Raw genomic sequence first — 16,916 nt, 5'->3', positions numbered from 1 at the left:
TCAGGTAACCCACCCGCTGTCCACCATTGGATTCAGTTTCGCCTTCAAACTGCGTTTATGCATAAATTCAGAGTCACGGAATAAAAATGCTTCTTTGTTGTGATAATCTAAAATTTCCAAAGATTTATTCCAAGTGATTCTCCAGATTTGTCCCCTCGGAGTAGTCAATTCTTTGTTGTAGAAAAGATGGTACTCCTCGGAGTAGAAGTTGATGTACTGTAGTCATTTTCAAGTGCTGGTAGAAGCTGATTTAGTCGATTCTTTGGAATAAATTGCAGCAAATTACAGTACGGCGCTGTTCAATACGAATTGGATTTGTTGTAAATTTTACAGGTTGACTAAGGTGTTGTTGAGATGACTACGCTGCTGTCAATTTAAATAAACCTGAATTGACTTTGGAGTAAAACAGGGTAGACTTCAACTTCAAACAATGGCAGTAAGACAATAATAGTGGCTTTTTAGGCTTTTTTTAGAGTGTGTTTCATGCTGGCCTACAATGATGAACTAGGGCTGGCTTATATTCTATTTCTGAATTCGGTTGATGTGCAGATTTAACAAATTGCAGTAGGGCTGGACTTTTCATAGGTAGCAGCCTCAGTTTATCTCCAAGGGATTATTGTTCGCAGACACTATTGTAGCCATTTTGGGATATAGGGCTGGCCTTTTTCAACTGTAGGTTTTCACAAACAGTAGACATCTCAATACTTGCTTCTTGGAACAGCAACACACCAAGAATAAATTAACAGATCAACAAATGGTCCAGGAAACATAGCTGCTTGCTGGTATCTCCTGAATTTTGAACCAAAACAAGATCCAATTCATAAATGAACAAAAACATGGCGCTAGCTGGTATCTCCTGGTAACACACCAAATTATTCAAATAAAATACTCCATGTAATTCAAATAAATACTCCTGTACAGGAGCCACCATACAAACCTCTCTGTAATATGTTGTGAGTACAACTTGAGAGAGTTTCAAAGAAATAAAAGAAAACAACTAACACTTCAGAGAATATATTGTTGTTTATATAAACTAAAACCCATTTTGGTTGTGATAAACAGAGAAAATAATATAGAACTGTGGTCTAACAATTTTGTCGTGATTCTTCTAATTTGAATTTGAATGCATCAAGGTATTGTCAATTTCTGTGACATGATTTTGTTGTGAATTTCAGATTTTAGAAGAAGAGATTGGTGGTGTTAAAGGACATTTTGGACCAATCAATGAATTAGCATTTAATCCTGATGGGAGGAGGTTAGTTCATACTCTAAATTGTATTTCTATTTCTTTGTTTGTATTTTGCCTCTGATCAAGATTAGCATTTAATCCTAAACATTTTAACAATCTCCGAGTCCAACTTTCAGGTCTTGAAAGTAGCATATACATCAAATGTTTGTGGACATCATGCATGGATGAAAATCTGGGAACAGTTAGTTTGTTGGCTATGTCTTGTCATAGCTGGGTGCTCGTGATTCAAAAGATTTAAAGGTGACCTCGTCAAAGCATTGTTTAGCAAAAAGAACACTGCAAGTAAAAACACAAGAAGGAAACATTGTGATGTTTGTCTGAATTTATTTCCTACACACCAGTTTTTTGTCTCAACGTCTGTAGAGGTTATGCTTGTGCTACTGAATTTAAAATTGAATAGAGCTATCATTTAGATGCGCTTTTGATAGCCTGCAGTTGGTTATTTGGTTGTCCCAAACTCAAGATCAATGCAATCACCTACTGTTAGTTCCATTACAGTTCTATTTCATAACAGAAAAAGAGCACACTGCTTTGTTTGTTAAAGATAAACACCTCCTTTAGTGTTCACAAGGGAATGGCCACAAAAATTGATGTGTTTGTCTTCTATCTCTAAATAAAAAAAGGCTATATATGCAAATTGTACCAGTATTGATTTGTAATATTTTCTGGTACAATCAAACTATCTTTGTATGCATGTTATTCTCACATATACTTGTATATTAGTCGAGACGTGCATTTGCACGTGCACACTTACTAGTGGATAACATATGGATATAAACTTTTTTATGGAAAAATATTGAATGGATGTGAAAATAAGAAAACAAAAACTTTATTGTATATGGCAAGAAAATTTCATACAGAAAATCGATTCGTGCAATAATATATGTTTCTTGCATATCCCAATTTATATATGGAGGAGTTAGCTAGATGGTCCATTGTGGATTGTGCAAAGAAATATAGTGGAATCGACAATTTTGGAAATTGATATGTCCAGAATCAGTTTATGCATACCCGTTTATGAATCATTCTTTTAATTCAAATTTGACATTTTAAAAAATAAATTGTAGTCTGAGAATAATTCCACTTACATCATAGTAATTCATGGATATTACATCATGTAACCAACCTTTATGTTGTTTCCACAAACAACGTGTATCATCAACGAGTTATTCGATTGCTATATTGCTTACCATATTGGAAATTATATAATTTTGCAACATTCTGATAATCAACACTAAGGTTTTGAAATTTGCTGAAATTTAAATTTGAGATGAGACTGATTCTAAGCATGCAAAGCATGTGCTACTTACTAGTATGTTTAGTGTACGATTGAATCGGGGGTGTCACAATTACATATCCAGTGCTTTTCATATTAACACATGATGTGTTATCAGTACCCATCTTAGTGGTATCATAGGAGTCCACTTTCAGCCTAACTAGGAGAATAATTAAAGATATAAGAATTAGTCTCACCCTTGATGTGGTGAAGACATTGTTGGCCCTGAAAGATGCGGAGCCATCAAGAAGGAGAGCCCAACACATCGCAAAAAACACAGAACTGCTAGCCATGTTTACGAACCTGGCCCTTGAAGAATAAGAAATGGAAGAATAGTTGTAGTGTTTTAGTCTTTGTAATTTTTCTTTTTCTTATCTTTTATATTTTTTCCTTTTGTAATTCTAGAGTGTGGCTTTGTACTCCTGTACTTCCTAGGGATGGAAGGTTAGATGAGGCAACCACTAATAAAGCTCAAGATTTATCCCACATGATAGTTTGCCTCGTTTTTTATTTTAGGCATTTTCTAAGGGTAATTGGGCCAAACGTGTCTGAAGTGTCGTCTCGTATTAAAATGTGAATTCTTTGGCTATAAAATGGCTCCCCATCCCTCTCATTTCTCACACTCAAATCCCATCTCATTTCCCACACTCAAATTCAAACATGAAAGATCTAATTGTATATCGCACCTCGGACATCTAAAACTATTACGATGGAGAATTAGTAGTGGAGGGTGGTGTAGACGTGCTTAAAGCTAAGTGCAAAAGATGACAGGAGGGTGCTGCCCGGGCACGAAGGAACCGACAACCCGACTAGGCACAAAATGACAGACATCAAGAGAGAGGAGAAGACTGTTACATTGTGTATTTGTAATTTTTTTTGTTCATTTTGTATTTTTTTCTTTATACTCATTCCGTCCCAAAATAAGTGTCCACCAGGCCGTGTAATTGTACTAAAATTGAGGTATCTTTTTGGGACAGATAGAAATTGAGAGCGTGGCTTTGTATTTTTTACTTCTCAGGGATGGAAGGTATTAATGAAGCCCCACTAATAAAACTCTAGATTTATCCTACATAATAATTACCTCATTTTGTAGTTTTCCGTATTTTTTTGTCTTTTTGAGGTATTCGAAGCAAATAGTGACTGGAGTGCGTGGCAGGCAACGTGCCTGGCGTGCTGGCCCGAATAACAGTCAGGGCATGCTCGGGCCTGAGTGTGCAGCACGCGGGCCAGCATGGCACAACCCGTTTGCTAACCGTGCCCCATGTCGTGCTTGGCAAGCACAGACCGATATGTTTGACCCGCTATGTGTCAAATTGGGAAAATATGGCACGCGAATTAATCGGATGACCCATGGAACGTGCCAGACCACGCATGGGACTCCAACATTTTTTCTGAGTTGGATAGTCCAATATATTCTTTATAAGTACCATCTTTGTCTCATAATGTAAAATGTTTTTTAGTTTAATTTAAACTAAAAAACTATATTCCCTCTGTCCCATAATATAAGACAAGAAGTATATCGGACGGAGGAAGTAATGAACTTGGAGATGATATTTTAAGCGTCCGATGGACATTGTACGTTTCGAGAATTTTGCTCGATCTTTCCACCGAGATATACATAACTGATTTAGACATCGACCGCCTCCTAAAGGTTGTCTTGACACAATAAAACGTGTCCCGAATACGAGCACGACAAGGCAGGCTAGTTACACACGTGTCCTACAAGATACCCTTAATCCATATATACATATAGTTATATAAGCCTGCACAAATCCACACAGCATCTCGTCTCAAACGGAGTTAAAAAAGGGGAAATCTTTATTATAGACAAAAGAAAAACATCCATTTCCGACGTACGAAGCCGAACCCGAAAGTTTTCCTCTCGAGACGAGAGGAGAGGAGAGAAACCCTCGGCACGCCTCCGGCGAACGCGACACGATGGTGGAGACTCGCCGGAGCTCCGCCGCCAAGCGCCCCTCCTCTACGTCACCGCCCCCCGGCTCCCCCTCCGCCTCCGCCCCTCCCCCGAAGCGCCCCAAGGTGAGGCCCCTCTCCCCGCGCGGATCGGACAAGAATCTCGCGCCCGATTCGACCGATCTGAACCCTGTCCCTCGCCAGGCGGAATCTCCAGCGTCGCCGACGTCGTCTGCGCCCGGAAGGGCCGAGGAGGATTCGGAGGCGGCCGCGGCCACCAGGAGCGCCGGCTTGGCGGACGACGCCTTGACACCGGCGATTAAAGGTACGGGCTTTCGTCTCCTTTGGGCTTCCTGTGGTCTGGTGCGATGGATTCGGGATCGAGTTTTTAGGGTTTTGACTCGCTGGTGCAGATCAAGGAGGGGATAAGCGGGCTGCTGGTGCTGCTGAGAGCTCGCGTAGGAGGAAGGAAACGCCACCGCAGCAGCATGCGGCGCCATGGGCCAAGCTGCTCTCGCAGTGCTCTCAGGTGAGGGGGTTCCTGTTGGTTTTATCTTGGCAATTGCTTGTGGTTAATTTTTGATTCTGTGCTTAGTAAAGACGGGATTTTTAGGATGTGTAGGATTCTTTAGGGTGGATTCTGGTGGTTTTGTAGCTCTATTCTAGGGTTTAGCGGTGTATTTTATAGTTCTTCCGTCTAGGTCCTCTTTTATTTGCAGGATTCGAAATAGCAGGGGTAGTATAACTGTTGGATTACTTGAATCCTATAGGAAGTTTTGCCCAAGCAGTAAGAGTAAATTGGATTTTCCTATGAAATTTGGTGCAAAGGAACTCATACTGAAAATTCCTGTGGATTACAATGCTTTGGATCAAACGACCAACATACAATGAATATAGCACCTACATCCCTTTGATATCTTAACAAAGTCCTTGGAATCAGAGATGCCCTTGGAGCGTGATAGTGATTAGAGCTCACAGTTAGGGTGTTTGGCCACTGCCTGAATCTAATGCTTAACTCCACCTAGATTTTAGAGCCATTGTATTGCCTGCTAAATGGACCCAGCACATTGGATTTAGCATGTGTAGATGTTCATGTTCACTTGTTGCGATCAGCAGTAGCAATTGTTGGCATGGTCTTTAGAATGTTCTTTTACGAGTATGCAGGACAAAAGAAATTTCCAGCAACATATTATAACTAGATTTAAGATATTCTCTTGAATAACCATTTCAGCATTAGTCAGAATTTTGCCAGTGGTCACATCATGTATATAATGATGGAAATATATTTCTGATACTACTATTGTTAGTTGTGGGGGATAAAGCTCCTTACCTGATATCTTAGTTATATCAGCTAAACTGCAATGGGTCCAAATGAGGAGGCTTGACTTACCTCAGCGACAGAATAATTGGAGATAAAACAGGAAGACAACAAATATAGGCAAACATGAATGTTGTCAAGAGAGCTAAACACATGTTATCATAATCCAACTCTCTACCAAACAAGTACTCCCTCCGTTCACAAATATAAGATGTTTTAGATATTTCAATTTTGGACTAACGTACGGACTGAAATGAGTGAACAAACACACAAAATGCGTCTTTATACATCTGAATCAGAAAAAAGTTAGAACATCTTATAATAGTGAACGGAGGGAGTAGAAAATAGAACCACTTTCTCTTGTTGACTATCATCCCAGATAATACACAGGATAGGGAGATTTTGAAGTGCAATAGAAGTTGTGTGTTTTATTAGCCATTCATGTGGGGATGCATTTGTATGAATAACCCATGTATGTAGGACTGTTACTTTGTCGATGAAGTGACAAGATGGTTCTAGCTGACTGACAACATTTCCCTGCTAGCATTTATTCGTGAGTCACAGCACTTTGCTGAAAGGATTCCTCGTCTGGGAAGGCTACATGATGAGTCTTCTTAATTGAAATCAACTGTAGATAAATCTGAGACGATAAAGTTTAGTTTTGACTTTGTGTTATGCTAGGCACTCTAAAAGCTTAGGCGTAGGCTGATATCAAGATAAATTGTGTGCTGGAACTTCCAAATTTTAGGCTATTAGTAGCTAGTCGATATAGGCATCTCCCTGTTTTTTATGCAATGAGGCTGGTGTTTATGTTAGTTATATCACATACCCTCCTATTTGCTCGCTTATCAGGTTCAGCACGAAATAATAAATAGACTCTTCGGTTTTCGGCCAGTTTTCCTTATAATCTGGTCAATTCTCTTCTTCTATATGAAAAGGCAGAGCTCCTGCCAGTTGCTCGAAAAAAAAAATAGACTCTACCAAGGATTGTCGCATATGGCACCGACTTTTCTACTCTTTTTCGTAAAAGCAAAAAGAAGTAGGAGCAAACCGAAAGTGGGCCATAGACAAGGATGATTGGAAATCATTGCAGTTGATGTTGCCAATATGTCGCATTACGGTTCTGGTCAAAAGTTGTGGCGTTCTTTTTGATCTTTGTTTGTTAAAGTATGCGTTGCAGTGACCTTGAGAGCGTTTTTTATTTTATTACTGCATAACAGGGGATGTACTGTACTGTTATTTCGTACTGATATTAAATATTTTTTTGAACCAGAGTCCTCATCTTCCTATCAGTGTCCCTCAATTTTCTGTTGGCCAAAGCAAAAGATGTAATCTATTGTTGAAAGACCAATCTGTCAGCAAAATACTTTGCAAGCTGCGGCACGTTGAGGTACATCCTTGTATTTTCTGGTTAATTTTTCTGATGCAAGAAGTGCAGTAGCACTGTCAGTTGCTCACTGATGTATATAATAATCATCGGTTATTGTTTTTATTCAGCAAGGAGGTCCGTGCGAGTTAGAGGTTATAGGCGACAAGGGCGTGGTCCTATTAAATGGAAGGGCCGTAAATCCAGGCATGAAAGTTCCCCTTACTGGAGGGGATGAAGTCGTATTCAGTTCATGCGGCAAACATGCTTATGTATCCTACTGTCGTTCATATTCATGCAATCATGCAGCTTCCTTTATTTCAATTAGAACTTCCCTTTATTGGTCTACTAAGCGTGTTCCGTTCAGAATAGTAAACTTCATCAGATCTGTTGCCTTTGTTTTTCCTTTACCTACATACAGATTTTTCAGCATCCTTTGAATGATAAAGTTGCTAAAGCGGTGACATCATCTGCCGTTGGCCTTCTAGAATCTCCAGTTGCTGGTGTCAAGCATATCCATATGGAGAACAGAACAGAAGTCACTTCGACTGTTGTGGGGACAGAGATGTTAGCATCCGTATCGAGTCAATCGAAGGACCTACCAGCAGTGCCACCTGCATCAGCTGAGGAGGAGAATCAGAGAGTAGTGCAACCTATCATATCATCTGCTTCTGATAAATCAAAAGGGCACTGCATCAGCCCTGATAAGGAATGCGAGAATGGGGAAAACACTAATGAGGCTAATTCTAACATTGAAGACTCTCCAATGGATGTGGTTGCAACCCCCATAACTCCTGATGCTGTTGGTAATGACACGAGTCGACAAAATGGCTTTGGATCTGATGCTCATCTTGATGAAATCGGTAAGATTGCAACTTATAAGATAAGGCCAGTTCTGAGGATGATTGCAGGGTCAACTGTATCAGAGTTCGATTTGACTGGTGATCTTTTTAAAGCTCTTGAAGATCAGAGGGATCTCATCAGGGATCTTAACACGTCAGCCAGCTTACCTCCGAGCAGATGCCAAGCCTTTAAGGACGCGATGAAACAAGGAGTTATTAGTCCAAGTGATATTGAAGTTACATTTGAGAATTTTCCCTACTATCTTAGGTGATGCTTTGACTTAATGTTCCTTTGATTTGCTTTGGCCTCTAATCCTGTTTTTTAGCTTCTTCCTATGCTGTATAACTGGAATTTTGCATACATTTTATTCTCTGTACTCTACATAATAAAAGGAAGGTTGTCTCTGGTTACTCAGTTTTTGACAGATTTTGTTCTTTGTATCTAAATAATGAAAAACTAAGGTTGTCTCGGGTCACTTAGTTTTTGATGTTGTGCAGGAGTAAAAGTAAATATTTAGTTTAGTACGGCTTGTTCATAGCGTATGTTAGGTTTATGCCCTTGGAAGTGAAGCATGTTTTTATTTATTGTTCCGTCAAGTGTTTATATCTTTATATATTTATTGATCTCTATCTTATGCAGCGAGAATACGAAGAATGTGCTCTTATCATGTTCATTCCTACATTTGGAAAAGAAGGAATTCATTAAGCAGTTCTCCGAAATTTCATCAATAAACCAGCGAATTTTATTATCTGGTCCATCAGGTAAACTTTTCTTTTTGCCATTGCATATTGTCTCTGTAGAGTCAAGTTTATGTCCTTGAGGCATGTCAGCTTGCACGCTTTTTGGGAATACCATTACTTATGAGTATCCATCTAATTATGCATCAGGTTCTGAGATTTATCAGGAAACATTGATAAAGGCACTTGCCAAACATTTTGGTGCTAGACTACTTGTTGTTGATTCACTCCTGTTGCCTGGGGTACGTTCTCCTACTCTGGACATACTCAGAAGTCCGTGAATACCTTGAAGAGTGATATTTCTGTGTGTCTGTTATTTGAAACAAAACTGTATGTAGGTGCCTTCAAAGGACCCAGAAACCCAGAAAGATGTTGGCAAGGCTGATAAGTCAGGGGACAAGGCAGGTGGTGAGAAATTGACAATTCTTCATAAGCATCGCTCTTCCTTGGCAGACACAATGCACTTCAGAAGACCAGCTGCACCAACTTCCAGTGTGAATGCTGATATTGTGGGTACATCCACTCTACATTCTGCAACTTTGCCCAAACAGGAGTCCTCAACAGCTACATCCAAGGGCTATACTTTTAGAGAAGGTTCGCTAGCATCTCAGTATCATTTGATAAATATTTCCCAGTTCAACTAGATTTTACTTGGACATAATTGCACTCTCATCTTCTGTAGGGGAGAGGGTGAGGTATGTGGGTCCAGCTCAGCCACCTTCAGGGATACATCGGTAACACTTCTCCTACTTATTCCCAACCAGCTGCCCAGATTCCCACTCTAATTTTTTTCCAACTTTGTTGGTGCAATCTGAACTGCTATTACGATGTTGATTGATTGGGTGGTATGAGAGGTGATCTAATCTCTCCTATATGTAATGGATAAGTTCTGTAGAAATGTGGGTGGAAAGAATGCATTCCTGTGAATTACAAGAAAGTATGCTTTGACACGAGGCACATGTACCTGATGAAACGTATGGCTATAGGCCTGTCATATATATGTATATCAATAGGACAGCGGATCCGCCAGTCAATAGAAGTATTCCGATCGTACCTCCAAGTACTTAGCCTACATGGAACAATAGAAATAGGAAATTGGCAACATAAAATTAATCTGGAGTTTCAATCGCCCACAATCCAATTGTGATTGTTCTTCATTATGTTGCAGTTACACTAGATTTAGCTGAATAATAACGTATCCTTTTGTCTTGATGGCCATCTAATTATTGTTGGTGATCATATTGTTCTTTCTGTATAATTGCTGATAAATTTCTTGGTTGGTCTTCAGGGGCCCAAGTTACGGTTATCGAGGCAGAGTGATGCTTGCTTTCGAAGAAAATGGATCGTCTAAAATTGGAGTCCGATTCGACAAGCAGATCCCTGATGGTAACGATCTTGGTGGTTTGTGTGAGGAAGATCATGGCTTCTTCTGTTCTGGTTAGCTGGAACTTCTCCATCCCACATGTTCCCTAGTTCTTACAGTTTGTTATTTGCTGCTGATCATCTGTTGTTTCTGCAGCTGAATTGCTCCGCCCAGATTTTTCTGGTAGTGAAGAAGTTGAAAGGCTGGCTATGACCGAGTTAATTGAGGTAGCGTGTCTTACTTGGAGTTTGGAATACTAGAAACGTAAATCAGCATCATGCTATAATACTGATGGTATGATCCTTGCCTGTCAGGTCATCTCAGAAGAAAGCAAAATTGGTTCTCTGATAGTGTTACTAAAGGATGTAGAGAAATCATTCACTGGAATCACAGAATCATTTTCATCTTTAAGGAACAAACTTGAATTGCTTCCACCTGGTGTTCTGATTATAGGATCCCACACCCAGATGGACAGCCGTAAAGAGAAGGTACATATATTATTTCCGAGAAATTAGACAAATTATGTTGTGTTGAGTTCCCATTGTAGTGTGGCATGTTGAAGTTTGATATTGCTAATTTTGGCGACATTAGGTAGTGTTATTTCTAAATGTGTTGGCATTGAAGAACTTCTCTTTTTTCCATTTTGATAATTATTAGCAACCTCTCATGAAGGGCTTTGAATATTGGCTAAGATGGTGCTTTCTATCTTATAGGCACATCCTGGTGGATTTCTTTTTACGAAGTTCGCTAGTAGCAGCCAGACGCTCTTCGACCTTTTCCCAGTAATTTGCACTCTACTTGTTCTTTAAATTTTTCTCTGAGTGTTTTTAAATGCGTATGGTTTCATATGCTACTCTTATGAACCATGGCACTGATGTTGCCCATCTTTTTCACTGTGTTGTATGCATTATTGCATTCACAAACTCAGGACAGCTTTGGTAGTCGGTTGCATGAAAGGAACAAAGAAAGCCCGAAGGCAATGAAACATCTAAATAAACTTTTCCCGAACAAAATTTCCATCCAGCTTCCACAGGTAACTATATTCTTTGTTGCACTCATTTAGGTGTGGTTCTTATGTATACTGCCTAACCTTAAAATTTACAATTTCAGGACGAAGCATTACTTACCAGTTGGAAGCAACAATTGGATCGTGATGTTGAAACCCTTAAAGCAAAATCTAACATCGGTAGCATTCGTACGGTAGGCTACACGTGAAATGCAAGTTTATACATATCGCCCGGTCATTCGAAACCTGAATCATCTTTTGTGTTTTATGGCTGGTGTTTGTTCCAAGTTCCAACCTCTGGTTGACATAACTTTCTATTATATGTTCTCTGAATTTGTTTTTTAACAGCCCTTCTGCAATATTTTCTCAATTGATTTTTTTTGATATATTGTTTGTTACATCTGCACTCATGCATAATTTCACCATTACTTGGTTTTACAAATATTTTCATGCCATATTCCTCTTGCCATATATATCTGCGAATGTTTCCTACCACCTATGGGTAGTTACCTAGGGGTAGCCATATAACTTGTGTTGAAATATCTTAGATATAGTATATGAACATACTTAGAATGATAAAGTAGCATATATACTACCACATGGTGTATATATATATATATATATAGGCTTGATTCTTATGGGCTATTTTGCTTCCCTATTTCAATGGATATCTCTAGATCACCCGACATCATCATCTGATTGCTGATTGCTCTGTAATGCAGTTTTTGAATCGCAGTGCGATCGAATGCAGTGACCTTGAAGAATTATTCATTAAAGATCAGTCACTGACTAATGAAAGTGAGTTCTTTTTGTTCGCTGTATTTTATCAATAGATAAAATTGAATTAAAGTTTTTGTTGCTCCAAACTTTCTTAGATGTGGACAAGATTGTCGGGTACGCTGTCAGTTATCATCTTAAGCACAATAAAGTCGAAACCTCCAAGGACGGTGAACTTATTATCACGAGTGGAAGGTAATCATGTTGTTGCCAATTTCATTTTTACTGTATTTATTTTTATTTAGTTTTCTCTCTTGAGAGCTAACTTGCTAATTACGAATGACAGCCTTAAGCATGGCCTCGACATGCTACAGAGCATCCATAGTGATAACAAGAGCTCAAAAAAATCGTTAAAGGTACTTGTTGTCTTGCACATTTCAAACTTTATTGTCATTCCCCAAATATTTAGTGCTTTTCAGTTTTTTTTTCTTCTAAGCTACTTTCTTCTTAGGATGTTGCCACAGAGAACGAGTTTGAGAAAAGACTTCTGGCAGATGTTATACCACCGAATGATATTGGAGTCACCTTTGATGATATTGGTGCGTTGGAGAATGTAAAGGAAACATTGAAGGAGTTGGTGATGCTCCCATTGCAAAGGCCGGAATTGTTCTGCAAAGGGCAGTTAACGAAGGTAGTAAAAAAAACTGGTATTCACATGGTCTCATACATGGGTCTTAAGTTCTTTTTCCAACTGTAGGTTGCATGTCATGATAGAAATTTAACAGCCCTTTGTTAAAAACAACAAGACACCATATTTACTCTTGCTATTCCATATTATCAGTACTAAAAAGATTCCAAACCAATAATAATAATAATAATAATTGCTCCCCAAAATATAAGGCAAGCTTGACTTTCTTGGTCTTCAACACACAACTTTGACTATGATTTTCACTGATAGTATATCTACAAAATTAACATAAAGGCATAAAATCGAATTATTTTGCAAGGCAAATATGATGATACCACTTATACATGGCAAATCTGTGTGGTTTCTCTAGGTAGCTTTGCAGTGTCCCTGTAAGGTTTTCGTTTCAGAATTTTCTGAAGTGTCAAATATTTCGAAGAAATCTGGGCTCTTACAAGGTTAAGCTGGTCTAACTTGATAGATGTAGATAAATAAAAATATTTCTTGACTTCTGACAAGAAACTCTTGGCAATAAAATTGGGGCGTGGAGTTTCCAGCCTCTCCTTTATTTATATCTGGTGTTGAAAAAATAGTTCTACTAGTTAATTTGCAACCTGTTTGAAACCAAATTTGAAGATTATGTTGACTACCTAAATTTGTTGTACGGGTTAAGTTGTGATCTTAGAAGTGCCTCCTCTCAATCTATTCCTTGCAGCCTTGCAAGGGAATATTGCTCTTCGGGCCTCCTGGCACTGGGAAAACTATGCTTGCTAAAGCAGTAGCAACTGAAGCAGGCGCCAACTTCATCAATATATCAATGTCAAGCATTACATCGAAGGTATGGTTCCATCTAAAGAACAATGAATGAGGTACATCGTGTGATTCTTGATGCTAAATGCTATTTTGTCTACTACTTTCAGTGGTTTGGCGAAGGGGAGAAATATGTGAAGGCTGTTTTTTCATTAGCAAGTAAAATATCCCCCAGTGTTATTTTTATTGATGAGGTATGGAGAATATTAATTGCTTTTGTTGCCATATTGATTTATCTGGCTATTTATACAGTCTATTAAGTGTATAACTTTGGACAGGTCGATAGTATGTTAGGAAGGAGAGAAAATCCTGGGGAGCATGAAGCCATGCGCAAGATGAAAAATGAATTTATGGTAAATTGGGACGGGTTGCGAACGAAAGATAAAGAACGTGTACTGGTTCTTGGTGCCACAAATAGACCTTTTGACCTGGACGAGGCTGTGATTAGGAGGTTCCCCCGCAGGTAGTACTACAGTCTCATGTGCTGGTCTGGGATTATCTTATTGCTGCCTATTCGTTTCTAATGATTTGGTTCATAATAATAATGATTGTTGTTGTAGGCTAATGGTAAATTTACCTGACGCATCAAATAGAGAGAAAATTTTGAAAGTAATTTTAGCAAAAGAAGAGTTGGGACAAGATACTGATCTGGAGTCACTTGCTAATATGACTGATGGATATTCAGGAAGTGACCTGAAGGTACATTTGCTGTTTATTTGCGCTCTTTTATCCTTGAGCATCGGAAGTAACATCGCTGATCTGGGTGTGTTTTCAGAATCTATGTGTAACTGCAGCGCACTACCCCATTCGAGAAATCCTAGAGAAGGAAAAGAAGGTAGGCATGTTATCAGTCTGCCTGTGGCATGCATTAAAATGGATACTTTTATAGAAAGGCTCTTTGGTTTACATCATTGTATAGATGGTTTTTTCATTCCTATGCTTTGGTTAGATTATTTGATTTATATACGCTAAACGTTGTTTCCTTGATAATATGTAGGAGAAGAATGTTGCAAAGTCAGAAGGTAGGCCTGAGCCTGCATTGCATGGAAGCGAGGACGTCCGTCCTCTTAGTTTGGATGACTTCAAATCTGCCCATGAGCAGGTATTTATAATCCATCCCTACCTGATCCCCGCTTGTTTCATCATGGCTTTATGATGATGATAGGATGATCTGTTCGTTTACCACACGTAGGTTTGCGCGAGCGTGTCATCTGATTCGGCAAACATGAATGAGCTTGTTCAATGGAACGACCTCTACGGCGAAGGAGGTTCAAGGAAGAAGAAAGCACTGAGCTACTTCATGTGAGAGCAAGAATGTGCCATATTGTACAGTCGCTATACTACCCCTCCCTCCTCGGCAGGTGCATCTTGGCGACTTGTCCGGCCAAAACCAGTCGGGTTTTTCCTCCTCTCCCTTTCAGGAGCAGCGGCCGCCTACCATCCTGATCCTCCTCCCTCCTGTGTAATTAAAATTGTGCACCGAGTCTGGGTTATTTATCAGCTTCTGTTTGTTCCTATTAACTTCAAAAAAGAGAATCCTCCATCCTCCTCTCTTGATCACCTACCTGTTTGCAGCCAATTGTCGTTGAGCTTGGCTATAGACCCCTTGTGTGCACCTATGTACATGTTTAATGGAAGGGCATGGAATAAGAACCTTTTCCTCTTGTAGACAGTCTGATGATTCTTGCTAACGATAGCCGGCCATAGATTTGACTTTTTTTTGGTATTATCATTTTTTAGGGAATGCCATTTCTAGCTTTATTGAACTTCAAAAACTGATACGCACATCACTTATCATCGCTGGCATGATAAGACTAGGTGGGTCATCATCCCACACATTGGTTTCAAATTTATCAAAACTATTACTAACCAGGATATGAGCTACTTCATTACATTCTCTATCTCGCATCTTTCCTTTGCCCCAAGTGAAATTGTCACCAATGTAACCCGGATCTCCAAGAACGTAGCCTGATAAATAGTCCTGCAATGCTCTCATGTATCTTTGGGCCCTAGAAACTCAATTTTTCTCTAATCACCAAGCAATAACCATGCTATACCCATCCTCCCATTCAATTCACATATGTACTCCCATAATTTATACTTATTCTCCCAGCTGGTTCACCAAGAAACCAATGAAACGCCAATCTGTCTCATCATTAATAAGCGTCTATGAAATTTGGCTTAATACCATTCACCACAATTTTTACCCCCTTCCTCCACATAAGCAGCAAGTTATCACTTCTTCCATCACTCTCGTGAATCAACATGTCATCAAACTTGAACTTATGCGTCAGTTTCATGCCTTAGATGTTGCAAGATGCGACCAAGACAGGAAAATCACATCCTGTTTTGTTTGAGGTAAACCTGGGCATTTTTTGGGTCAGGATTTGTAAAGCCTGCCTCAAAATCCTAACCCCAAGCCCAAAACACATGAACAATGCCTTTTTTATTAAAATATTGATTTGTGAGATATCTAAAAATATTTTTTTGAGCAAAGATATCTAAAATATATATATACATATATTTCTAATAAAATAATGGTTTATGCCTTGTTCGGGCTTATTTTTGGGCTTTCAGGCCAGGCTTCGGTCAAAAAAGCTGAGCCCAAGCCTAGCCCAGATGTCGGGCTTTTAGGGCAGGCTTCAAGCAAAAAAGCTAAGCCCAAGCCTGGCCCAGATGTCGGGCTTTCGGGCTGGGCTGTCCGGGCCAAGCTGTCCATGCTTGGGTCTAGTTTAAGGTAACACGAGAAACCATTCATTTGCTGACATTTTTCGTGATAATAGATCCACCATTATGCCCGTGCATGTTATCACATTTCCCAATCAAAAATACAAAGGTAAACATGGTGCATCCTAACCCATTATGACTTTTTCTTTTGTAAAAATAGCAACAACAACAAACAACAACAAAGCCTTTAGTCCCAAACAAGTTGGGGTAGGCTAGAGATGAAACCCATAAGATCTTCCGACCAACTCATGGCTCTGGCACATGGATAGCAAGCTTCCACACACCCTTGTCCATAGCTAATTCTTTGGTGACACTCCAATCCTTCAGGTCTCTCTTAACAGATTCCTTCCATGTCAAATTCGGTCTATCCCGACCTCTCTTAATATTCTTCGCACGCTTTAGTCGTCCGCAATGCGCTGGAGCTTCTGGAGGCCTGCGTTGAATATGCCCAAACCATCTCAGACGATGTTGGACAAGCTTCTCTTTGTGTGACGCCCGGGTAATTAAGCTGCAGTAATCCCCGCTAATGATGCCACGTCACCTCGGTTACTGTGGATAAACTCGCGTTAGTTCGGAACCTAGTTTGAATTTCAAATTCAAAATCGAGCAAACAATAAAAGTTTTCAAATATTAAAATTTAAATGTTCGGAGTGAATCAAATAATACATAGATAATTATGGTGATGAAACCACATTTTTATAATATTTTTAAATGCTCAAAGGAAAATAAAACAACAACAAAAGAAATAAATTAAACGCCTTTTGTATTTTGTAAAATATTAAACTATTTTATTTAGCTGTCCAAATTAATGTGGCAGTGGTATCTTTAACACACCATATTTAGGTGTTGTTCTCACATTCTTCAAGGTAGAACTAAATTAATAATTTAATAAAACCGAAAGGAAT

At 39.2% G+C, this 16,916-nt stretch overlaps 1 protein-coding gene across 2 annotated transcripts; it reads left to right on the top strand.

Annotated features, from left to right (window-relative positions):
- Positions 1 to 4,303: 4,303 nt before the first annotated feature.
- Positions 4,304 to 14,956, top strand: LOC123091599 (uncharacterized). Of its 2 annotated transcripts, XM_044513167.1 has the most exons (28): positions 4,304 to 4,565; positions 4,644 to 4,764; positions 4,853 to 4,968; positions 7,031 to 7,147; positions 7,255 to 7,395; positions 7,545 to 7,986; positions 8,080 to 8,233; positions 8,606 to 8,727; positions 8,854 to 8,945; positions 9,042 to 9,297; positions 9,386 to 9,437; positions 9,992 to 10,140; positions 10,223 to 10,293; positions 10,381 to 10,554; positions 10,780 to 10,848; positions 10,995 to 11,099; positions 11,177 to 11,266; positions 11,795 to 11,870; positions 11,948 to 12,044; positions 12,136 to 12,205; positions 12,301 to 12,480; positions 13,190 to 13,312; positions 13,395 to 13,478; positions 13,563 to 13,747; positions 13,845 to 13,983; positions 14,060 to 14,119; positions 14,282 to 14,386; positions 14,477 to 14,956. In XM_044513167.1, exons 1-28 carry the CDS (start codon positions 4,464 to 4,466, stop codon positions 14,588 to 14,590), a joined length of 3,606 nt encoding a protein of 1,201 aa, XP_044369102.1. In that variant the 5' UTR covers positions 4,304 to 4,463; the 3' UTR covers positions 14,591 to 14,956. The 2 variants fall into 2 exon arrangements, with proteins under 2 accessions (XP_044369102.1, XP_044369101.1); XM_044513166.1 differs by having other exon boundaries at positions 7,545 to 8,233.
- Positions 14,957 to 16,916: the final 1,960 nt, after the last annotated feature.

Source organism: Triticum aestivum, chromosome 4B, assembly GCF_018294505.1.
Source record: "Triticum aestivum cultivar Chinese Spring chromosome 4B, IWGSC CS RefSeq v2.1, whole genome shotgun sequence".
NCBI classification, from domain to species: Eukaryota; Viridiplantae; Streptophyta; class Magnoliopsida; order Poales; family Poaceae; genus Triticum; species Triticum aestivum.
Note: the sequence above shows the minus strand (reverse complement) of the source record. Positions and strands in the feature narration are given on the sequence as shown.